This window comes from Rhineura floridana, chromosome 3 (genome assembly GCF_030035675.1).
Source record: "Rhineura floridana isolate rRhiFlo1 chromosome 3, rRhiFlo1.hap2, whole genome shotgun sequence".
Taxonomy (NCBI): domain Eukaryota; kingdom Metazoa; phylum Chordata; class Lepidosauria; order Squamata; family Rhineuridae; genus Rhineura; species Rhineura floridana.
This window is the reverse complement of record NC_084482.1, coordinates 220,171,226-220,195,700: the sequence shown is the minus strand read 5'-3', so window position 1 is coordinate 220,195,700 and position 24,475 is coordinate 220,171,226. Positions and strand designations below refer to the sequence as shown.

At 44.7% G+C, this 24,475-nt stretch overlaps 1 protein-coding gene across 5 annotated transcripts in view; it reads right to left on the bottom strand.

Annotated features, from left to right (window-relative positions):
- The window catches only part of LOC133381678 (major histocompatibility complex class I-related gene protein-like), a 42,128-nt gene that overhangs the window by 11,222 nt on the left and 6,431 nt on the right, over positions 1-24,475 (bottom strand). For all 5 annotated transcript variants that reach the window (XM_061621048.1, XM_061621049.1, XM_061621052.1 and 2 more), the window contains exons 2-5: positions 18,972-19,033; positions 8,513-8,788; positions 1,917-2,192; positions 520-804 (exon numbers count right to left, since the gene is read on the bottom strand). In XM_061621048.1, coding sequence (XP_061477032.1) covers positions 520-804; positions 1,917-2,192; positions 8,513-8,788; positions 18,972-19,033 — 899 coding nt within the window. The remainder of the gene's footprint in view (positions 1-519; positions 805-1,916; positions 2,193-8,512; positions 8,789-18,971; positions 19,034-24,475) is intronic.

The following is a 24,475-nucleotide window of genomic DNA, read 5'->3' as shown; positions in this document are numbered from 1 at the left end:
ACTTTAAGAAAGATGCAGATGAACTGGAACAGGTTCAGAGGAGGGCAATGCAGATAATTAGGGGACTGGAAACAAGGCACTATGAGGAGAGACTGAAAGAACTGGGCATGTTTAGCCTGGAGAAGAGAAGACTGAGGGGAGATATTATATGATAGCACTCCAAGTACTTGAAAGGTTGCCACGAAGAGGAGGGCCAGGATCTCTTCTCGATCATCCCAGAGCGCAGGACATGGAACAATGGGCTCAAGTTGCAAAAAGCCAGATTTCGACTGAACATCAGGAAAACTGTCAGAGCGGTACAACAATGGAACCAATGACCTACAGAGGCGGCGGGCTCTCTGACACTGGAGGCCTTCAAGAGGCAGCAGGATATCCACCTGTCAGGGATGCTTTAATTTGATTTCCTGCATTGAGCAGGGGGTTGGACTAGATGGCCTTGTAATTCTCCCTGAAGAACTGCCACATGCATGCCACTCTCCCAGCTAGCCAGCCAGCCCTCCCTCCCCCCCAGCCTCTCACCAGGCTCCCTGAAAGCCACGTCTAGAGGCTCCAGAAGACCATCATGCTCCACGTGGCACCAGTAGTGGTCCTTGTCCTCAGGGTCTATCTGGATGCTGAGCCAGGCGTAGTACGTCCCGTCTGAGTTGGGTGCCACATCCCTGCGGATAGTCTGCTGCTCCAAGACCTCCCTGTCCTTCCTCCAGGTGGTGTCGATCTCCTTGGGGTAGAAGCCGTAGGCCTGGCAGATGAGAGTTTCCAGCTCATCCTGACCTGCCATGCGTGTAACTTTCACCTTTGGAGGGTCTGTAAAAATGGCAATGTTGGCATTAAAATGCATAATATGAGCACTTTTCCAGTGGCTGGCAGGGTGGGTGCTCCCCTTTAATGTTAGGAAGGGAGCCTCTGGAGCTAACGAATCCCAACACCCGGGTTGGAGGCTGGAGATCCCAAAGCAGGCTCTGACGTTGCGAATTTCGGTCTGGTCAGTGCCTGAATGGGAGACCACCTGATGAACACCCTCCCCCACCCCGGCTGCAGGTAGCCCTTTTCAGCCTGAATGCTGCATTCCCTTTGGGGCAGCCTTCCAGGGTCACAAGCCAGAGATGGGCAGGGCAGAGGTGGAAGTGGGTGGAGCAACAAATGTAAATTTTATCTTTGTACTTCCTGTACACCCACAAATGGGTATATAGAAGAGAGATTATCAGAGTTTCAAGGACACATTCCAGCCAGACGGACATACTCAAGGGGGATATGAAGTAGGGCCGGTGAGGGGTGGGGCATGGGGAGAGTCCTGAGGGTCAGAAAGAGAGGCTTAGGGGGCACATTGGGCCCCCAGAATCCAAGGTTCCCTACCCCTGATGCAGTCAGTTAATATCACACCCGTTTTCAGTATCCCAAAAAGACAAAACTCCAAAGAAGGGGATCTCCCAGGCTCCTCCAGCATCTTGTTGCGCTGAAATTGTGCCTCAGTCAGCAGCAACTGGCATTGTTGCATCTGCCAGACCTGGGTTCAGATCTCTCTAAATAGGAGTTCACTTTGCAAGGAGGACCAGGAAATGCTATTCTCTCCAGGGTCTCCGATGCTTATAATTGCTCCTCTTGCGTGCAGGAAGCTCGATCCTCAGCATCCTCACGCAGGGCTGGGAACACTGAGTCCCAGTCAGTGTAGACCTAGGGTTGCCAACATGCTGTATTTTAATTATATGTGGGGTTTATAGTTGATATTATAGTGATAAACTGCTTAGAAGCAATTCAGCAGTTAAGCAGTATCTAAAGGAAATAATAATAATAATAATAATAATAATAATAATAATAATAATAATAATAATAATAATAATAATGGGAGTTGGAATCCAACAACTGCTGGAGGGGTTAGAGGGAGATGAGAGTTAAGCATGCAAGAACTAACCCCTCACCTTTCCTCTGCAGCTCCTCCTTTCCACACTCCAAGAGTTTCGGCAGCCAATCAGGGCACTCCTCCTCCAGGTAGAACTTCAAATGACGAGACCAAGTGACGTCAACCTCCCAGTTCCGCTTGGTAAACTGGGCCGGCACATCTGCTGCCGTCCAGGTGAGCGTCTCCTTGTCGAAGGAGAGGAAGTCCTTCCCGTCGTAGCCGTACTGGCAATAACCTTCTCTCCGGCCGTCTTCGTGGATCTCGCAGCCACACGCCAACTGCCAGGTGTGAAAGCCTGAAAGAAAGAGACTCATCAGGACCACAGCAGGGTCAGGCCCACTCCTCGCCCCCAAAGGCTGGTCCATGTTTTGCAGAGCAGCCCTCTGTGAATGCTCCCCACACCTTCTAGAGTGAGAGAGCCTATATTGGTTGGAAGGTCAGAATGTAGGAATCTGCCTTCTACCCAGCCAGACCCGCTCAGCTCAGTATCGCCTGCACTGACCAGCAGTGGCTCTCCAGGGTTTATTTATTATTTATTTATTTATTTATTGTATTTATATACCGCCCCATAGCCAAAGCTCTCTGGCCCCAACCTGGAAGTCACTACGGACTGAACCTCAGACCCCTTACATGTTCTACCACTTGACTTTTGACATCCCCTCCCCATCCCAACATAGGGGCGCTGAGTTTCCCAGCAAGGGACAAAAAGGATCCATCTTGTTCCATCTCACATGCTGCCATGTTCAGAAGGGCAGCCGTCCACTCCATTTGGCACCACTACCTCCGAAAGGGAGGCAGAGATGTGATCTGTTCCACCACTGCCCTCAAGCCCCCCCCAGGACCTGACCTGCGCACCAGCAAATGGGACAAATGATATGGGGGCTTTTCAAGGAGACTAATCTCATCTCATTTTTTGATTGGGTAATCTCCCGATCTGTGGGAGTAATATTGTTGTGCGCCACCCACATCTCCGAGCAGTGACAGATCTCCAGGGGTCCCTGTGCTTTCCCAGGGTTTGGTTTCCTGGGAAAGAAGGTCAGCGGAGACTGTGGTGTCCTTAAGAAATATGGTTTATGTATTTATGCACATTCTAACCTGAGCTTAAGATGGAGGGATTCAAGGCATCAGCAGTCCAAAAGAGCTTGCATTTCCATCAGGCTTACAGGAGGCATCCTAAAGCCACAATGCAGAGAGCCATCCTCTCTGTCTGCCTCCAGCTCCCAGCCTTTCCTCTGACTCAACCCAAAACACAAACCTCTTGTTGGCCTCAGGAAGGGGGAGGGTGTGATGTTCCTGTATTAGCGTATATATGGTAAGTGCTGTTTGTCTAGGAGATACATGGTAAGTGGAATGAAAGAGGAGGGGGGAGTAAATGGGCAGTAGAATGCTGGATGATTGGCTGAGGTTTTGGATGGCTGAGAGTATAAATGGAAGGATGACAGTTGAATCTGGGTGGACGTGAGTGGGTTGTCTGAGAGGTGTTTGAGAGGTGTTTGGTGGTGTTTGTCAGGAGAGTGTGGAGAAGGAGGGACTGGTGGAGTCCCTGGTGGTGCCTAGTGACAGGCAGTAGCCACGAGCAGGTAGGAACCTGACAGGGAGAGCCAGGGAAGGGCGTCACAGAGGGCGCTCCTGAACAGTTTCAGTAACAAGGGGATCTCCCTGGCCCAGTTAAGGGGCACTTGATAGGCCCATTAACTCACCTGGCCAGTCTAACTTAGACTAACAAAGAGGACTCATCTGACAAGCAGGAGTGGGTTTCTCCACTGCAGGGCCCACCTTCTGGTGCAGGGTTCCAAATGAGAGGCTGGAAGGGGGACTGTTAGAAACCATCTATCTCAACTCCCAAACCCATAACAATATTAAAGTGCATTGTTTTTTTGCATGGGTGGCAACGTTTCACTGGGTCCTGTCTATCCCCATACCCACTACTTCCATTTTGTGGAAAACAATGGATGCAGGCTACCTTTAAAAACAACTCTTTTACGCCAAACTGCTCTTGCAAAATACATTTGTATTAAACATTAAAAGTGCCCTTAGGAATATAGCAAGCGGCTTTATACTGAGTCAGACCCTTGGCCCACCTAGCTCCATACTGTCTGCACTGACCGGCACCTGCTCTCCAGGGTTTCAGACAGGGAATCTCTCCCAGCCGTACCTGGAGGTGCCATTGGGGATTGAACCTGGGACCTTCTGTACGAAAGGCAGAAGCTCCTCCACTGAGCTACATGTTACCAAATCCTCCCAAACTACACAGGAAGTGGATTGGACTGTGAAAGACCAACCCAAATGGTGTTTGCATTTTGACAACTTTGTAGGGCAATCCAATATCTCAGAGAGGAGGTCAGGTCTCCTGCTCCCTTGGTGCATTCACTATAGCTGCCCAATTTCCCTGCTTTTTAAAGTCTGGTAGAAATATCTGTGGGCTAGAGGTACATTCTTAAACCGCAAGGTTTTTTGCCTATTAGTGAATATGATTTTTTTGGACTGCTGTTTTGTGCAAACCTGGTAAATTGAAATATTTTATTTCAAAAACTAATATAAAGGAGCACACCAACTGGTAAGCACCTGCCTGTGTGCATGCCCACAATGGACACAAGGCTTCCAGAACTTATGGTGGGTGGCAAAGTACTAACTGAGGGGAAGAGACAACAGCACACAGTGCGAATCCATCCCACCAAGCACCACCCACTAGTGTGGACAGGAAACATCAAGGCAGATGCTGCAGGCATAAAGCTGAAATCTCTCATGCGTGGATGAAGGCACGCAAAAGCTTTAAGTGCAACAAAAACACCTTACTGAGAGAGACCACTCCTAACTTGATTTAAATTGTAAATTGTATTTGTAAATTATATTGTTTTATTGATGTGTTTTATATTGTATTTTTATATTTGTGTTTTTTGTAAGTTGCTTTGAGGGCCTTTGGCTGAAAGGAGGGTATAAATAAATAAATAAATAAATAAATAAATAAATAAATAAATAAATAAATAAATAAATAAATAAATAAATAATGTGCACGTGGAAAGAGTGACCCATGTATGCATTAGCACCCCAGCGTGAACATAGCCTCATGGAAAGAAGCTTTAAAAAGGAAGAATTGAATCATTTATGGGGGGAACTTAATATACTGTGGCTTCTGAATCTCATGAAAAGGGTTTAAGATGGTATCAGAACAGCACCAAACTCTGGTGATAATATTAATGATTTAGAACGCTCCTGACATGCTGGAAACGCAGAAAAGCAAGAGAGCTTTCTTACGCTAATCCTTATGCTAAAGGTTCTTGGAAGCAAATACAGAACATGGTTAATGTTATGTTGGAAGCTTGGGAAGAAGCAGTAATGTGGCTGAGTGCTTGATCGGAGATGGGTGAAGGAATAGTGTTTTGCAGTGTTCAGAAGCATGGCAGTTTCACTTTCAGCCAGGATGCCTTTGGTGAGGCTCACCGAAAGGAACTATTCCGGTTGGAGACTAAGGATGCAAGCGTTCCTGATAAAGGAAGATTTATGGCAGGTGTTAGAAGATGACCCACCGGTAGCTCCGCAGCCTGCAGCGTGGATTCGCATGGATGAAAAGGCAAGAGCATTAATCATTTTGGCTTTAGATGACTCTCAGTTGCTATATGTACAAGAGAAAGCAACAGCGAAGCTTATGTGGACTGAATTAAACACAGTGCATGTGAGAAAAACAGCCAGTAGCAAGATTTACTTAGCACAGAAACTTTATCAGATGAAGCTGGCTGAGCACGGGACAATGTCAGAGCATTTATTGGAATTAAAGAGGCTGTTTGCAGAACTACAAGAGAGGAATGTGGAGCATACAGAGTTACAGCAAGTTTATATTATCTTATCTTCGCTGGATTCATCTTGGGATTCGATTGTGAGTTCGTTAGAGGCAATGCAGGATGCCAATCTAACTGTGGAATACGTCTCACGCAAGCTTCTCCAGGAGTGGGAGAGAAGACAGGATGCCGGAGGACGGGAGAGAGCGAAGAACAGAGAAAGCAGGAAAACAAACTTCAAAGACACAGAAGCAAGATCTTTTGGACTTAAAGCTTGTTACTATTGTGGTTCGAAAACACATCTACAAAGAGACTGTGAGGCAAAGCGAAAAGGACGAGGCAAGAAGTCATCAAGTGTACAGCTGGTGAGTGCTGAGAAATGCAAACCGAAAAGCTGTGAGAACAGAGACAGTGCTGTATGGGTTGTTGATTCTGGGGCGACCCATAGCTTAATAAAGGACAAAACTTTGTTCAGAACTTCACTTCCCGCGAAAGAGGTGGTTGTGCTGGCAGACGGCACACACAGAGAGGTGTTGGGAAGAGGTACAGTAAAGCTAAATGTTTTGAACACAATTATGACTGATGTATTCTATGTACCAGGCTTAGAATGCAATATTATGTCTGTAAAGAAACTGAATGCTATGGGATATAGTGTCATGTTTAAACAAGGGACATGTGAGATACAGAAGGGAGACAAACTCTGTATGAAGGGGTTTCTGAGAAATTCACTGTTTTACATCCAGTTCAAACTCACAGGTTGTGCTGCTATGAGTGCTAACAGAAAGGCTCATGATAGATGCATTCATCTATGGCACAGAAAACGAGGGCACGCTAGTTTTGGTACAATAATGAAAACACCCAGTAATAGTGTGGATGTAACACTGAAGGAATGTAACCAGTATGTGGATTGTGATGTATGTAACCAAACCAAAGCCACAGATGCTCCCATATGCAAAGAGGCAGAGTGTAGCACAAACGCACCATATCAACTGATACATATTGATTTAGCTGGACCATTACAAAGCTCACAAGGAGGTGCCAAATATTTTCTAGTGATAGTGGATGACTATACTAGATATAGCACCGTCTATCTGTTACATGGTAAAGATGAAGCAGAGGGGGAACTGAAAATGTTTGTGAAAAAGGTGGAAGTGCAACATGGTGTAACAATACAAAGAATACGCGCTGATCAAGGGGGAGAGTTTACTGGAAAATCCTTAGAGCAGTATTTGACAAAGAAGGGCATAGAACAGAATTTCACTGCACCATTTTCACCATTTCAGAATGGGATTGCTGAGAGAAAAAAATAGGACACTTCAGGATGCAACAAGAGCCATGTTGAGGGATTCTGAGTTGTCAAATGCATTTTGGAGAGAGTGCATGTTGTATGCCACTTACATACAGAACAGGCTATATCATAGAGCACTTAAAATGACGCCATATGAGAAGCTCACAGGAAAGAAGCAGAGACTGCAGCACATTGCAAGGTTTGGGGCAAAGTGCCAGGTGCACATACCCAAAGGTAAACGACATGGGAAATTGGCTCAAAGAGCACAGAGAGGGAATGTGTTAGGATTTCAAAATGCATATTACCATGTATGGGTACAGAATCAGAGAAAAGTGGTGCTGAGTAGGAGCATCAAGGTACAGGAGCAAGATAGGGATCACACTGAAAACGTTGATCTGGGGAATTCACACACTACATCCATAGAACATGTAATAGAGCAGGAAATAAAACAGGAGGAAGAGGAACAACCTGTTGCTGATGTGGATGAGAGAGGCAAAGAAGAAACTGAACCTCAGGTAACACTGAGACGCTCTGAAAGAGCTAACCTGGGTAAACCACCTGAGAGGTTTCAAATTAGCTCGGTAAGAAGTCATGAAACAGAAAGGTGGAAAGAATGGGATGATGGTAAAACATTGTACTTGGATTGTATTAAACCGTCATGAATGCAGAAAAGTAAACTGTAATGTGAAAAGCAATGTAAAAATGTGGTGAAACATGTAATGTGTTGAAACATTGTGTAAGGAATGTCTTTATGGAAAAGGTGGGAACTGTAGGCTACTGAGATGTATGTGTCTGGTATTTTCCACAAAGACAGAACTGAAATAACCAGTAATGGGTTAAAACTGTGCAGGCAGTCCAAGGACACAGACTGCAGCTGTACAGAGCTGGAAAGGCATAAAACCTTGAAACTGAAACCACTCGGTGTGGGGGGTGTTTAGTATGCTAGGAGAGCTAAGAAGAATTTATGTCTGTAAAATTCCTGTCAGTAAAGACTCTTAAACTTATAACTGTCTGAGTGTGCGTTGCTATCTTTCTACTGGTTCTGGGTGCCTGGCACAAACGTGCAAATGCCGGCCGTCAATACACCGCTGCAACAGCCTCTACTCCCAATTTGTCCAATTAGAAACATTAGAAACAGACAAAAGGAAGTACTTCTTTACTCAGCGCATAGTTAAACTATGGCATTTGCTCCCACAAGATGCAGTAATGGCCACCAGCTTGGACGGCTTTAAAAGAAGATTAGACAAATTCATGGAGGACAGGGCTATCAATGGCTACTAGCCGTGATGGCTGTGCTCTGCCACCCTAGTCAGAGGCAGCATGCTTCTGAAAACCAGTTGCCGGAAGCCTCAAGAGGGGAGAGTGTTCTTGCACTCGGGTCCTGCTTGCGGGCTTCCCCCAGGCACCTGGTTGGCCACTGTGAGAACAGGATGCTGGACTAGATGGGCCACTGGCCTGATCCAGCAGGCTCTTCTTATGTTCTTATGTTCTTATGCCCCTAGGATGAGGATGTGGGGAGGGGAACACGTTCCTGCCCTGCCCATTGCTCACCTCTGGTCTGGTTGTAATGTTTTTGCAGATTCACCAGGTCCCTTCTGAACCTCTGCTCACTGCTCTGAAATCTCCAAGTGTTTATATCCCAGAACTGAGGATAGTACTTCTCCACATTCTTCATCCATGAGATGCGAGGCTGGGCCCGCCTCGTCTGGCTGTCGTAGTAAGTAGCGAGCTGGCCATCCACATACGTTACCCCACTGAACTGGACCAGTCCTTGGCTGGGCTCCCACAATGCACTGTACATGCCATCCATGGAATGAGATGAGGAACCTGCAAGGGAAAAAAAGGGGGCAGAGTTAGAGGGGCACATGGGCACACCCCAAACGAGCCTAGGAACTCTCTGTGTAACATCATCCTGCACCTCCACAGAAGCAGAAAGAGAGTCCTTTGCCCTGATATGAGATCAACCCACCCTCAGCAGCTCCTGATAAGTTCTGTCAAAAAAGAAGTCTGGGTTGCCCCAGGCCGCAAAACCCTAATATGATTGATTGAAACTTTATTTTTACCCTGCCCTTTTTCCAAACTGGAACTCAGGGCGGCTTACAAATAAAACTACATGTAGTTAAAAGCATACAAAAACATACAATTAAAATACAAAAAAACTCTGCACAACCTTAAAACCTTAAAAGGCACTTAAAAATCTAAAAACAATTTAAAATAATACACATAATAATAAAAAACAATACAACAAGCAGTTTGAGAACTTTCTTCCAGTTGCTTTGTGCTCCTTGCAGGAAAGCAGGGATCTGTCCGCCTGCCTCTCTCTCCCCCCCCCCCCAAGAAGTAGAATTTGGTTCCTTATTCAAGACAGAACTGCAGCCTGCAGAAGGAGCCACACTTCACACACCTCTCCCCAAAGAAGCTGTGGGCCACCCACCCTCTCGTCTGCCCCATCTTCCTTCTTCCTTAGGGTGCTTCTACGCCATTATTTTTTTATTAATAATAGTATCCAAGCTAATACCCTGGAAGACAGAAACATGCAAAAATGCAAAGGGACCTTGAGAGGCTGGAGCATTGGGCTGGAAATAACAGAATGAAATCAACAGGGATAAATGCAAAGGTCTACACTTAGGAAAAAGAAACCAAATGCACAGTTATAAGATGGGGGATACTTGGCTCAGCAGTACGACATGTGAGAAGGATCTTGGAATTGTTGTTGATCACAAGCTGAATATGAGCCAACAGTGTGATGAGCCCTTGCTGATTACTACAAAAAGGAACTCCTGGAAATTAACCATGACAAATCGAAAGTCATGATTTTTACCAGGAGGAGACTAAAACATCGATGGCAGATTAATGATTACCCAATAGAGCAGGTCACGACCTATAGATACCTTGGGATGAAATTTCATTCCTCAGGATCGTGGCAAGTCCAAATAAAAAATGCTACTGCCAATGCACATAGAACTGCAAGGGCGCTCCTCAGTGGCGTCACTAGGGTTGGTGTCACCCGGTGTGGTAACTCATGGTGTCACCCCCATGGACCTCCTCCCATACAAGGTATGATAGTATTCTTCAAGTACTTGAAAGGTGGGCTGGAATCTCTTCTCGATCGTCCCAGAGTGCAGGACACAGAATAATGGGCTCAAGTTGCAGGAAGCCAGATTCTGACTGAACGTCAGGAAAAACTGTTAGAGCGACGTGACAATGGGACCAATGAACTGGGGAGGTACTGGGCTCTCCAACCATGGAGGCCTTCAAGAGGGCAGCTGGACAGGGACCTGTCAGGGATGCTTTAATCCAGATCCCTGCATTGAGCAGGGGGTTGGACTCGATGGCCTTATAAGGACCTCCCAATACTCTACCATCCTATGATTCTATGAAATTTACACCTTGGAAAGGGGACAGTTCCAAAAACATCCATTTCATAAACAAAAGTCACAACTCACGTGCTAGAAGTAAACAATTTCTGACATACACTTTCATCCATTTTGGAAATACAGGCTTTTCCCTGCAACAGGGGAGGTCTGTGGTTCTCCGGATGTTGCCAGACCCCCAACTCCCATCAGCCCCAGCCAGCATGGCCAATGGTCAGAGAGGGCCTGAATCCGTCCCTGCCCAATGGCAAAGCGCCTCGGGCCCCCTTGGGAATTTATGTTCCTGCAGATATTCCTGGACTGCAACCCCTATTAGCCTCAGCAAGCAGAACCCATGGCCAGGGGTGATGGGAGGTTCCCCATAGCAGTCCCAATGTTTAGATGCAGTCAGTTTCCTTGCAATTTCCACCCATTGCCTCTACTCCTGTCCTCTTGAGTGCTTTACTTTACTTTTATTTTTACAGTCATAGACCCGATACAATCAAATAAAATACATACAATAACTATCCAAATAAAACAATATTGCAATGTTACAAAAGTGCAGCCAGTCCATCAGGAGGAGGGATCTTCATTCATATAGATTGGGCAGCAAAAATAAATTTGGCAACAGATAAGGTGCAATCTCTATTTGAGGCTGACAAAAGATAGGGAAGTAGGCGATCAAGCGGCTTATGAGGAAAGTTTTTTATAATTGGAATTATAAATTTAGAACGTTCAATAATATATAGTGAGCACTCAAAGAAAATATGAAAGAGAGTTTCAATATCGCAAGCATTGCAGGGGCACAGTCAATGTTTATACGGTAAGCCCCGATATCTCCCTTCTAACAGCGCAGAAGTTATACAGTTGCATCTCGCCTTAATAAAGGCTAGGCGGTATTTAGGGACCGTGAGAAATTCCAAATAAGAGGCACGTATCGATGGCTCATAACTCAGGCCAAAGTGAATGGGGTAACATGCTGAAGTGGCTGCCGTAATTGCGCATTGAAAGTCTATATCTCTAATCCGGGCCAGAATAGAATATTTCACTGCTGCTGGCTCTTGTGATGCTAGATACTCTAAAGAAAGACCTATGGTTGCAAGATAAGTGGAAAACGTTTTAGCCCATGGGGAGGAAAAAGGATCCTCCCACAAGAGTGGAGGATAGCCAGAAGAATACTCATATGACAATTTAGACCAATAATCAAAAGCTATAGTCCACGCTTGGGCCTCAAGCGAGATTAGGCCAGATTCCAATCTAAGGGCTGCAGATGGCAGACAGTTTGGAACACCAAAAATTTGTCGGAGAAAAATTGAAAGTACAGTCTCTACAGAGGAATCAAAGGCCCCAATCCATAACGGAACTCCATATAGCAGTTGGGGAATTATTTTAGATCTAAAAACCTGTAGGGCTGCCGGAATATATTGACCTCCTTTTATAAAAAAAAACGTAAAATGCCCTTTGCTGAGTTCCGTGCAGTTGTAATGGCAGCTCGGATATGGGGAACCCAGGACAGTGATGAGTGGAATAAGATACCTAAGTACTCGAACTGAGTAACCTGAGCAATTTGGTGGGCATTGATCGTCCATTCAGAAGTTGAAGAGCGTTTAGTAAATACTACAATTTTAGTTTTAGAAAAATTTATAGTCAGCTGGTTTTCCTGGCAATATAACATAAAAGCTCGGAATGGTCGTTTTAGACCGATTTTAGATAGAGATAGAAGGACGGCATCATCAGCATATAACAATAGGGGGCAGTGCTGAGTCGCTAGTTTGGGGAGTGAAAATCTGGCGAATAACAGCTAATTGCTAAATCATTCATGAAGAGGTTAAATAGAAGAGGGGCTAGGATACAGCCTTGTCTAACTCCTTTTGTTGTAAAAATGGGGTTTGTGCACGGCCACATCTGACACGAAAAGATGTATGCTGGTGCAATCGGATGATTAAGAAAAGGAGTCTTTTGTCAGTTGTAGTATTTGCAAGTTTTACCCATAATTTCTCCCTACGGATAGAGTCGAAAGCGGATTTTAAATCAACAAATGCAAGATATAGGCCATTGCCCCATCGATTCCTATATTTTTCAGCTAGGTGATTTAAGATTACACAATGATCAATCACAGACCCGCCTTTCCTAAAGCCCGCCTGCTCCCAGCCCAAAATATTTTCCTCTTCTAGCCATGTGGAAAGTCTCCCTTTCAAGTAGCTGGCATAAAGTTTGCCGATTACAGAGAGAAGGCTGATTGGTCTATAATTCGCAGGATCTTCTCTAATCCCTTTCTTAAATATGGGAATAACTATGGCTTCTAGCCAGGACTCAGAGGGGTGTCCAAATTTATTTATTTATTTATTTAATTAAGCTTATATACCGCCCGACTAGCAACAGCTCTCTGGGCGGTGAACATTAAAAATACAATAAAAATAACACAAAACTGTACACAAAACTGTTCAGTCTAAAATCAAAATATAATAATTTAGAATTAACAGGAATTAAAATGCCTCAGAGAAGAGAAAGGTTTTAACCTGGCACCGAAAAGATGATAGTGTCGGCGCCAGGCGCACCTCCCCGAGGAGACCATTCCATAGTTCGGGGGCCACCACTGAGAAGGCCCTAGATCTTGTCACCACTCTCCGGGCTTCCCTATCAGTCAGAACCCGGAGGAGGGCCTTCGTAGTAGACCGTAGTGTACGGGCCGGTTCATATCGGGAGAGGCATTCCGGCAGATATCGTGGTCCCACGCCATATAAGGCTTTATAGGTAAGTACCAACACTTTGAATCTGGCCCGGAAGCATATTGGAAGCCAGTGCAAACGGGCTAGCACAGGTGTTATATGCTCAGACCGCTTAGTTCTTGTTAGCAGTCTGGCCGCCGCATTTTGCACTAGCTGTAGCTTCCGAATCGTATTCAAAGGTAGCCCTACATAAAGCGCATTGCAGTAGTCCAGACGCGAGGTTACCATAGCATGTACCACTGATGTGAGGTCCTCCTTACTCAGATAGGGACGTAGCTGGGCTACCAACCGAAGTTGGTAGAACGCATTCCGGGCCACCGAGGCTATATGAGCCTCAAGTGTGAGGGAAGAGTCTAAGATGACTCCCAGACTACGCACCTGTTCCTTTAGGGGGAGTGTAACCCCATCCAGGACAGGGTATATATCCACCATCCGATCAGAGAAACCATCCACCAACAGCATCTCAGTCTTGTCAGGATTGAGTCTCAGTTTGTTAGTTCTCATCCAGTCCATTATCGCAGCCAGGCAACGGTTCAGCACGTCAACTGCCTCACCCGAAGAAGATGTAAAGGAGAAGTAGAGCTGCGTGTCATCAGCATACTGATGACAACACACTCCAAAACTCCTGATGACCGCCCCCAGCGGCTTCATATAAATGTTAAAAAGCATGGGAGACAGAACCGAACCCTGCAGGACCCCACATTGGAGAACCCACGGTGTCGAGCAATGTTCCCCAAGCACTATCTTCTGGAGACGACCCGCTAAGTAGGAGCGGAACCACTGCCAAGCAGTGCCTCCAACTCCCAACTCCGCAAGCCTCTCCAGAAGGATACCATGGTCGATGGTATCAAAAGCCGCTGAGAGATCAAGGAGAATCAACAGAGTTACACTCCCTCTGTCTCTCTCCCGACATAGGTCATCTAACAGGGCGACCAAGGCAGTCTCAGTGCCAAAACCAGGCCTGAACCCCGATTGAAATGGATCTACATAATCGGTTTCATCCAATAGCGCCTGGAGCTGGTCAGCAACCACTCGTTCCAGGATCTTGCCCAGGAACGGAACATTGGCTACTGGTCTGTAGCTGCTGAAATCCTCTGGGTCCAAGGAAGGTTTTTTCAGGAGTGGTCTCACTGCCGTCTCTTTCAGATAGCCAGGGACCACTCCCTCTCGTAAAGAGGCATTAATCACTTCCTTGGCCCAGCCAACTGTTCCTTCCTTGCTAGTTTTAATTAGCCAAGAGGGGCAAGGATCCAGTACCGAGGGGATCGCACGAACCTGTCCAAGCACCTTGTCCACGTCCTCGAACTGAACATTTATTTATTATTGTAAACAGGTTGGCCAACAGGGGAGCCCACCAGACCTGATATACTTTCAACAGTTCAGGGGGTATGTTATCAAAACCAGGTGCTTTGCCTGGTTTTAAACTGCCAATCAGATCAGTTATTTCCTTTTGAGTGACAGGTGCCCATATCGGTAGATTTGTTAGGTTAAGGGATGGGGAAATGCGACATGTATCCTCATAATTATCAGTAAAATGTTGTTCCCATTGATAGGGAGGGATGCTGCCTGGGGCAAAGTTTAAAGACCTCATATCTCCAGAAACCAGCTTCCAGAAGGTTTTCGAGTTTTTGTGTCGGGAGGCTTGTATTAAGGCCTTCCACCCTTCCTGAACAGCCTGCCTTTTTTTGGCGGCTATCGTTGCCTTATATTTCCTTTTGATAACAAAATACTCAGAAGGAAGAATATTGGCGTTTTGAAGGCAATATTGTAGATAGGACTCCCTTAGTTGTCTCTTGAGATCACGACAGTCCTTATCGAACCATCTAGGAAAACCTGTTCTATAGATTACCCTATGTGGAGAAGGTTTGGGCACTAAGGTCATTTTTAAATTTGAGATCAGAGTAGCGTAATCTATTAATATAGCACGGGGATCTGTGGCTTTCATTATTCGCTCCTGTAGGGCCACTCCTAAAGAGGAGGTAAAAATTTTTGCCATGTTGAATCTACAGAAGGACACCAAATGGTCCTTTTATATGTAAAATATGCTGAGTTTGCCATTGGGTTATATTCTAGATCCAAATGTCCCCTTTCTGGTAGTTGTATAGAGAATATTAGGGGAAGATGGTCACTGTCCTGTCTATTGCCCACCATAAACCTCGATGTTAGGTTAAGTAGGTGTTGCGAAATTAAGACATAGTCGATGACACTGCTTCCTCGGCCAGAAATGTAAGTATATTCTGCGCATGGATCTACCAGTCTGAGGCCGTTCAGCATTATGAGATTATGACTGCCAATCAGACGAGTTAGGCAGATGCCTCCATAATTTATCTTAATATCCTTAGAAACCCTAACATGGGTGGGAGCATATTGAGCATTATCCTCTCCCCCCCAAAGATTTGATGCAAATAATGCATCATTATTGGGGCCGGTTGTGATGTTCCTGTATTAATGTATATATGGTAAGTGCTGTTTGTATAGGAGATACATGGTAAGTGGAATGAAAGAGGAGGGGGGAGTAAATGGGCAGTAGAATGCTGGATGATTGGCTGAGTGTTTAGAATGGCTGAGAGTATAAATGGAAGGATGACAGTTAAATCTGGGTGGACGTTAGTGGGTTGTTTGAGAGGTGTTAGGTGGATGTGAGTGGGTTGTTTTGGTGGGTTTTTGAGAGGAGATTGTGTGGAGAGTTGGTGGATGTGAGGAGAGTGTGGAGTTCGGATTAATACTAAGACAAGTACCAGAAATAGATGAAACCATATGCTTATGTGCCTTTATAAAGTAATCTTGTTATCTCTGTTATTTAATAAAAACTATATTTGGTTTACCAAAGGCCTGATCCTTAGCTGGGGTTATACAGACCAGAAGGGAGGGCAAGGTGCTTACCAAGGCTGAAGGGAAACTGTAACAATTGGTGGCAGCGGTGAAGGGAAGAATATAACACCACAAGTATTCAGAGCAAACCAGGATCGTATGCTTTATATATAAAGATCAAAGGGATTGGGGACAGCTTAAGCACTCAGTCACAGAGGTAACCTGATAGAGAGACTCAGGCAGAGTCTCTGGGAATACTGGTTATAGGACGTGACTGGTGGTGCTGCCTAGCAGGGGGATCTGTTGAGATCTGTGCTAGAGCGGGGAGAGAAACCATAAAAAAGGACAGTCTGGACTGGTGGAGTCCCTGGTGGTGCCTAGTGACAGGCAGTAACCACGAGCAGGTAGGAACCTGACAGGGAGAGCCAGGGAATGGCGTCACACCGGTCCTAGCATTAAAATCACCCATGATGATAAGAAAGGCTTTAGGAAATAGAACCTCAAGTTCTGTTAAGTATCTTTCTAAGTCTTCCCAAGCTTGTTCATTTAATTCCCTAGAAGAATATGGAGGAATATAGACATTGACTAACAGAAATGATATGGTATTATACGACAGTAAAACCCCCATAGCTATGTTTTTACATGAGTGGATGCTTTTAAAATGTTCTGACAGTGCGGTAGAAATCATTAGTGCCAGGCCACCTTTTGCTCTACCGATTGATTTAGGTTGAGAATAAACCGCAGGTAGACACAAAATAGAAAAGCCATCCAGTATTAGATTTTGGGTGCACCACATCTCTTGGAGAAAAAATATATCAGATTTATTCAGGTAAGCAATCAGATCTAAGTTCTTTTGTTTAGCAGTCCAGCCTGCTATATTCCAAGATAAAAAGTGTAGTACATACTTGGATATAGATGAAACATTCTGACACCGCCCAGAGGGTATTGCAGTTGGGACTGGAAACTTTTCATATAATAAATTTGTTTGGGAAGAAAAATATCATTTTAATTCTGTGATCTGATTTAAAGACCCCGTAACATCCATAACAACAGCTCCTGATTTGATTTGACGGACAGAAGATTGTGAAACTCGTTTATCCAACAGTGGGGTAGATTGTTGCCTGGTCGGAGAAGCCAATTCCCCAAGGTCCAAGAATCTTGACTTTATCCAGTCCTCTCCTCCCTGGAGCAGTTTACTTATATTACTGTAAATGGGAACCTTAGGGGATGCTGTACGGAGCTTTAGTGGCTTTGAGAGCAGATTAGCAGCCGCGTTTAGATTACTAATACAACGTTCTTTCTTCTGATTCATTGTGGGTTTCACGGCTTCCAAGCATTGTATTAAATTATATAGTTTATCAATAATCATTGATCTCTCAGTCTCTGGTAGGTGAGAATATAGTTCAGTAAGTTGAATTTCCTCAGGCTCCAATTCCAGCATGAAAGCAGACATCACTTGAGGATCTTTGAGCAAGGAGCTGGGCAGGGTTTAACTGTTGAAGGTTCCATTGGTTAACATCTATTGAGGACGTCTCAGACTCGATAATTGATGGTCTGGGAACTTTTGGTTGGTGTCTTACCAACGGTGATGGCAGTGCGCTGTTGATATAATATCGTTGTAGAGTTAAACCCCGTTCCTTTAACTTTTCTCTTGCATAAAAAATCTGGTTGGCAAAAGTCGATGAATGAAAGGTGATAATCAGCTGCCAGTCCCCTGGCTTGAGAGATATGTTTGTCATATATTTAATGTAATTTATGCGGTGAGTTTCGGAGAACAGTAGACCAAAACAATGATCCAAAAATGGAATGCTCGGAAAAGGAGACCGACGTCCGGAAGTCCTAATATGGTACGTAACTACTAGCTTTTCTGGCTGTAGTACTAGATTCCATGAATCAAAATTGTTTAAAGTCAGATATTTAGAGGAGGATGATCCAGTCTCCGATGATAACATCAGCTGTATGGGGGTTTCTCCCATTTTCTCTTTACTAGAATCGGTGTAAGGATGAGGCTCTTTTGATTTTGAGGTGGGTCTTTTTCCATTCTATTAGCTTCCGGCTTATGAGCATCTAATAATTTAAACAGAGGCTTGAAGTTCATTTTCCTTAATGAATTACATTTAGGATTCTTGATGTTCTTTGACTTTTTCTGATTTGATTTTGACCGAGGGTGGTTTTTCAGAGTCCTAGTCTTGCACTTATTTATTCCCCCTGTAGGCAGTTTTTGATGCTCATGAACAGATGGTGGCATTACCGATGTCCCCTGGTCACTATTTTCATTATACAAATGAGGTCCCAACGCTTGAACTAGCGTGTTAAGCAAGTTGTTGGTTACAGCTATGTAATTTTTAACAGAGCTCAGTTTGTTGTACAATAACTCCTTCCAGCCCAAACAGGAAGCCCCTGGGGCATTAGAGTTTAAACATTTCATGTCATTCTCCTCTGTTCTCTTTTCGGGGGGGGGAGTTTGATGCCCTTGAGTTTCTTGATATGAGTCAATGGTAATTATCTCCGAAGGGGGACCATCGTTTGTTAATATTGTTGGATTTGGAGTATTTATAGTATAATTTAAGCCGGCATCTTCCAGTTCCTCCGCCAGGCTTTTTGTTGTTGTAGAAACAACACAAGGATTTAATAAGAAGGGACGGTCTAACGACCAGTCCTGGGGAGTTTCTGGCAGGAGTTTGGAATTTAAAGCCCTTTGCAGCTGTGGTAAAGTTTTCACAGAGTCTTGTAGGTATGGAAAAAAAATTGTAATTTTTGTTTGAAGGTTGCTTGCCATAACGTCACCCTCAGGGGATATTCCCAACTCCTGGAGTCTTTTTCTAGTTGAAACCATCAATCTCAAGGACTTCCTCCGTCAGTGTAGATTCATTTAATGGAATGAGTTTAGCCAAAAGATTTATGGCTTTCAGCTCCTTTAACTCGAGAGGAGAAGGTAAGTTGCAGGCGTTTAGTACAGCATATAAAGGAACTTAATTGCCAGGTTATCAAGCTCACCCATATAGGTCATCAGCAGTTAAAATTCCATTTTAAAGGTAAAACAAAAAATAGCTAAAATAAAGAATTTACAAAACACGTATCTAAAAAAACAAGAGCGAGTAAAGAAACACGTCTTACCGGAAGCAATAAACCGGAAGGCTCCCAACAGGACAAGCAGGAGTGCAACCATTTTAGTTTGGCTGGGGAAAAAAAGTAAAGTAAAGTAAAGTAAAGCTCTTGAGTGACAGAGGACAAACATGCTCCATCCTCTACATCACAGCCCTTGAAGACAACTGTCACATCTCCCTTTAACAGTCTCTTCTCCAGGCTAAACATATTGAGATATTTCCATTGTTTCTCAACAGTTGCAAATAAGAGCAGGCCAGGTAGCTTTTTTAGTTAGTTGTCAATCCTGGCTAAGGCTGAGGATTAGTTCTGCATTCTAGTGTTTCTCTGGAAAGCCATACCTAAAATGCTCTTCTGATTTACAATATATGTCAGTCAAGAGATTTAGCAAGCTAGTCTTAATCATCATTTTCTGAAACATTTTTACAGAGAGGAATAAAACAACAACAGGCAATTGGCAAGTTCTTTGCCACTGGATGATAGAATCTGGAAAAATGTCCAAGTAATTAATTACATGTGGCAAGATCCTGGAACGTGTGGTTGCTGACCAGCTCCAGGCGCTATTGGATGAAACCGATTATCTAGATCCATTTCAATCGGGGTTCAGGCCTGGTTTTGGCACTGAGACTGCCTTGGTCGCCCTGTTTGATGACCTATGTCGGGAGAGAGACAGAGGGAGTGTAACTCTGTTGATTCTCCTTGACCTCTCAGTGGCTTTTGATACCATCGACCATGGTATCCTTCTGGAGAGGCTTGCGGAGTTGGGAGTTGGAGGCACTGCTTGGCAGTGGTTCCGCTCCTACTTAGCGGGTCGTCTCCAGAAGATAGTGCTTGGGGAACATTGCTCGACACCGTGGGTTCTCCAATGTGGGGTCCTGCAGGGTTCGGTTCTGTCTCCCATGCTTTTTAACATTTATATGAAGCCGCTGGGGGCGGTCTGTGATGTTCCTATATTAATGTATATATGGTAAGTGTTGTTGTTTTAGAAGATACATGGTAAGTGGAGTGAAAGAGGAGGGGGAGTGAATGGGCAGTAGAATGCGAGATGATTGGCTGAGTGTTTAAAATGGCTGAATGTATAAAAGGAAGAGTGAGAGTGGAATCGGGGGGGAGAAGAGAACTGAGTGGATTGCTTGGTGGGGTTTTAGAGAGTTGTTTGCCAGGAGGGAGGTGGAGTTCGGATTAGTATTGAGTAAAACCATATGCTTATGTGCCTTAAGAAGAAATCTTGTTAATCTTGTTAGCTTTGTTATCTTTAATAAATACTTAATTTGGTTTACCAAAGGCCTGATCCTTGGCTGGGGTTTCACAGACCAGAAGGGAGGGTGAGGTAATGACCAAGGCTGAAGGGGAACTGTAACAAATGGTGGCAGCGGTGAAGAGAATAACAATACCAGTATTCAGAGTCTCTGGGAATACTAGTTTTGGGACGTTACTGGTGGTTGCCTAGCAGGGGGATCTGTTGAGATCTGTGCTAGAGCGGATAGGTAAACCATAAGAGAGTGCGGTCCGGACTGGTGGAGTCCCTGGTGGTGCCTAGAGACAGGCAGTAACCACGAGCAGGTAGGAACCTGACAGGGAGAGCCAGGGAAGGAAGCATCACATGTGGCAGTAGCGGTGGGATACGAACCAAAGAGATTCCCAAAGACACGTGGTGACAAAGGAGACTACGTCACAGGTGGTGTCAGTAGCGGTGGGATACGAACAACAGAGAATCCAGATACGAATACTAGAGAATCCAGAACAGTGGTGTGGCAAACAGAAATAACAAAACAAGATTTCTTGTGAGAGTGACTGGCAAAGAGTGTGTGGCAAAGAGTGAGTGAACTCAAACACCATGGCTGAATATATAAAAATGAAAGGAGAGGAGCTGGTGGAGAAGTGCGTAACATTCAATTTACCTCACGAGGGTAAAGGGGTAGATGAATTGAGGGTAGCACTAATAGGATTTGCAACTGCCCAGCAAAAACAACCTGTCAGAGAAGAGACCCCAGAAGGATACTCAACCAATCCCGCTTATATAGAGTATTTGAGAGAGAAGTTAAGATGGGAGCATGAGTTGGAAACTGAAAGATTGAGGAGGGAGGCTGATGAGAAAGAAAAGCAGCGGGTCTTTGAGGCTGAGGAAAAAGATAAACAGCGAGAGTTGGAAGCTGAGAAGTTGAAGATGGAAACTGAGAGAATGAGAATGGGGTTTGAGGAGAGGGAGAAGCAACGAGCAGTGGATGCCGAATTACAAGTAGAAAAGTTAAAATTTGGTAGAGAGAAATTTCACTCTGAGGAGGCAAGGAATGACAGAGATGGAGCAAAAATAAAAATTACTCCAAAGGACTTTGCTGTCTATGAGCCTGGTCAAGATCCTCAAATTTACCTCAGCACCTTTGAAAAAGCAGCTCAGTTGTGGGGGCTACCTGAAGATAAATACATGCAGTATTTATCAAATCTGATTAAAGGGGAATTGGCTGAGGTATACCAATATTTCCCCTCAGACAGGCCCGTCACCTATGCTGAATTCAAGGAAGCAGTGTTTAAAAGATTCAGACTGGGGCCTGATTATTTTAGAAAGCTTGTCAGAAATTGCCAGATACAGACAGGGAGGTCTTTTGTGGAACTGGGAGCAAAATTGATGGATATATTTGGAAAGTGGATGAGTAGTGCCAAAGCTCAGTCTGTGGAGGAGGTGAAAAACCTCATGATACTGGATCAATTATACCATCAGTTACCACCAGAAATAAGGCTCCTGGTCAAAGACCGTTCCCCTACATTGGTGCAGGAGGCCGCAGAGATGGCGGATCACTTCGCCTCCAATAGAACTGGCTGGGTGGGGAAAACATCAAGAGATTTTAAACCCAAACCATATAATGCTTGCAGAAGGGATGTGGTACCACAATGAGTGAGTCCTCCATTAAAATCTGAAGGGCACAGGACACCCCAGAGTGGATCTGTGTACCCTAAAAGTGAGGAGAAATTATGCTAGAAATGTGGTAGACCAGGGCACCTACGTTTTCAATGTGAGGTTGCCAACCCCAGTAGTAATCCTGCTCAGACAAGGGCAGTGAAAACAGAGCCCAAGGCTTTAGAAACAGCGAAAAAGGTTCAGTTCTGCCAGATAAACTGGACAGAAGTAACAGACCTTGATTCAAGTCTGAGAGAGGAAGTGAGTGTACAAGGGGCAAATTATTGGGCATTGCTTGATACTGGTGCCGCTCAGACATTACTGAGGCCAGATTTAATAAAATCTGAGGTAATATTACCTCAGGAAACTGTGACTATCCAAGGAGTGAGAGGTCAACCAGAAAGTTTGCCTGTGGCCCTGGTGGAAATGACTTGGAGAGGCCGAGAGGGCCAATATAAAGTAGGCATTAATGCCCAGCAACAAGAACCAGCAATACTGGGAAGGGATGTAATGGGCGCCCAAGGAAAGATCTATGTAGTGACCAGACAGCAAATTGGCAGAGAAAAAGAAGCCATATTAAGGGGGGCTGAAACAAACAGGGTGGAATCTGTTAGCCAGCCTCAGGTCACCATAGCAACCACTAGCAGGCCTGGTGAAGGAGACAGACTGTATCAAGTGGTCTCTGGGGAAGAAGCAGAGCAATTCAGGGAAGAGCTGCATAAAGATATAAGTTTGAAGCAGATAAAGGAACAAGCCCTGACCCAACAGATTCCTTTCACTGACAAACTGAGGAATCAAGTTGTGTGTGAGAATGGGATTTTATATAGACTGTGGATGCCTGCTGAGAGAAAGGATGAATGTGAACCAGTGAAGCAATTGATAGTACCTAGCAAATACAGAACCAGATTGCTAGAGGTAGCCCACGATGTCCCATGTGCAGGACATCTGGGAATAAAAAAGACCAAGAGGAGATTGGCTGCACATTATTATTGGTCAGATATCTCCAAAGATGTAAAACAACATTGTCTATCTTGTGGAATATGCCAAAAGGTGGGAAAGAATGGAGTAAAGACCAAGGCACCCTTAAAGCCCCTTCCTATAATTGGACAACCCTTTTATAGAGTGGGAATAGATTTGGTGGGCCCTTTTTCCAAACCCACAAGGCATGGCAAGAAATATCTAGTGGTGGTGGTGGATTTTGCCACCAGGTACCCAGACGCAGAAGCACTGAGATCTGTAGAAGCCCCTGTAGTGGCAGAGGCTTTATTAAAAATCTTTATGAGGCTGGGTTTCCCTCATGAAGTGCTGACAGATCAAGGCAGTGTATTCATGGGAGAAGTGATGCAATGTATGTGGAAATGTTGTGGTCTAAAACATCTAAAGACCACTACTTACCATGCCGCCACTAATGGGCTAACTGAGAGATTTAATGGAGTTTTGAAGGGCATGATAAGAAGCTATGTTCAAGATCACCCACAAGACTGGGATGAACATTTGGGATGCTTCTTATTTGCATACAGAGAAGTCCCTCAGGACTCAACAGGCTTCTCACCCTTTGAACTAATGTTTACTAGAAAAGTGAGGGGACCTTTGGAACTGCTAAAAAATTCATGGGAAGGAACTCTGGGAGAGTCCAAAACTTCTGTAGTAGATTTTGTATTGGAATTCCGCAATAAATTGACATCAATGATGGAAGTAGTGAAAGAGAATTTGAGTCATGCACAGGAGAAGCAAAGTTACTGGTATGACAGAACAGCCAGAGAACGTGTGTATGATGTGGGAGATATGGTTATGGTGTTCATACCCAGGAAACATGACAAATTACAGGCTAACTGGGAAGGACCATATACCATCAGAGAAAGGCTTGACACAGTGACGTATGTAATCACCACAGACCAATTAAACAAAAGCAAAGTGGTTCATGTAAATAAGTTAAAGGCTTATCATACCAGGGATGCAAAGGTGTTGCAAGTTACCTTATTCCCTGAGGGAAGTGGGCCTGAACTTCTAGATTTGGTACAGGAAAGCAAAGACAAAGGAGGGGTAGATCAAGTGGAATGGTCAGAGGAGGTAGAGGAAGAAGTAAAAGAAGAGATTCTGAGAGTTTTGAAAACCTATAGGAACCTCTTTAGCAACAAACCTGGCCGAACCAGTATAGTTATACATTCCATTGATACTGGAGATCATGCCCCAATCAGATCTGTTCCGTACCGTGTGAATGGGAAAGTTTTGAATGAGAACAAAAAGGAGGTGGAAGAGACGCTGGAATTAGGAGTGATCAGGGAATCCATCAGTCCCTGGGCCTCAAGTATTGTCCTGGTTCCGAAAAAAGATGGAACGACAAGGTTTTGCATTGATTATCGGCTAATCAATAAAATTACTGTCCCAGATGCGTATCCTATGCCTAGGGTAGACGCTATGTTAGAGTTATTGGGGGCAGCAACCATTATCTCTACACTAGATCTCTGTAAAGGATTTTGGCAAATGGAACTAGACGAGCAATCCAGAGCCAAAACTGCCTTCAGTACACCAGATGGGTTATATGAGTTTGTGACCTTACCCATGGGACTAAGGAACTCACCAAGTTCATTTCAGAGGCTAATCAATACTGTGTTGCGAG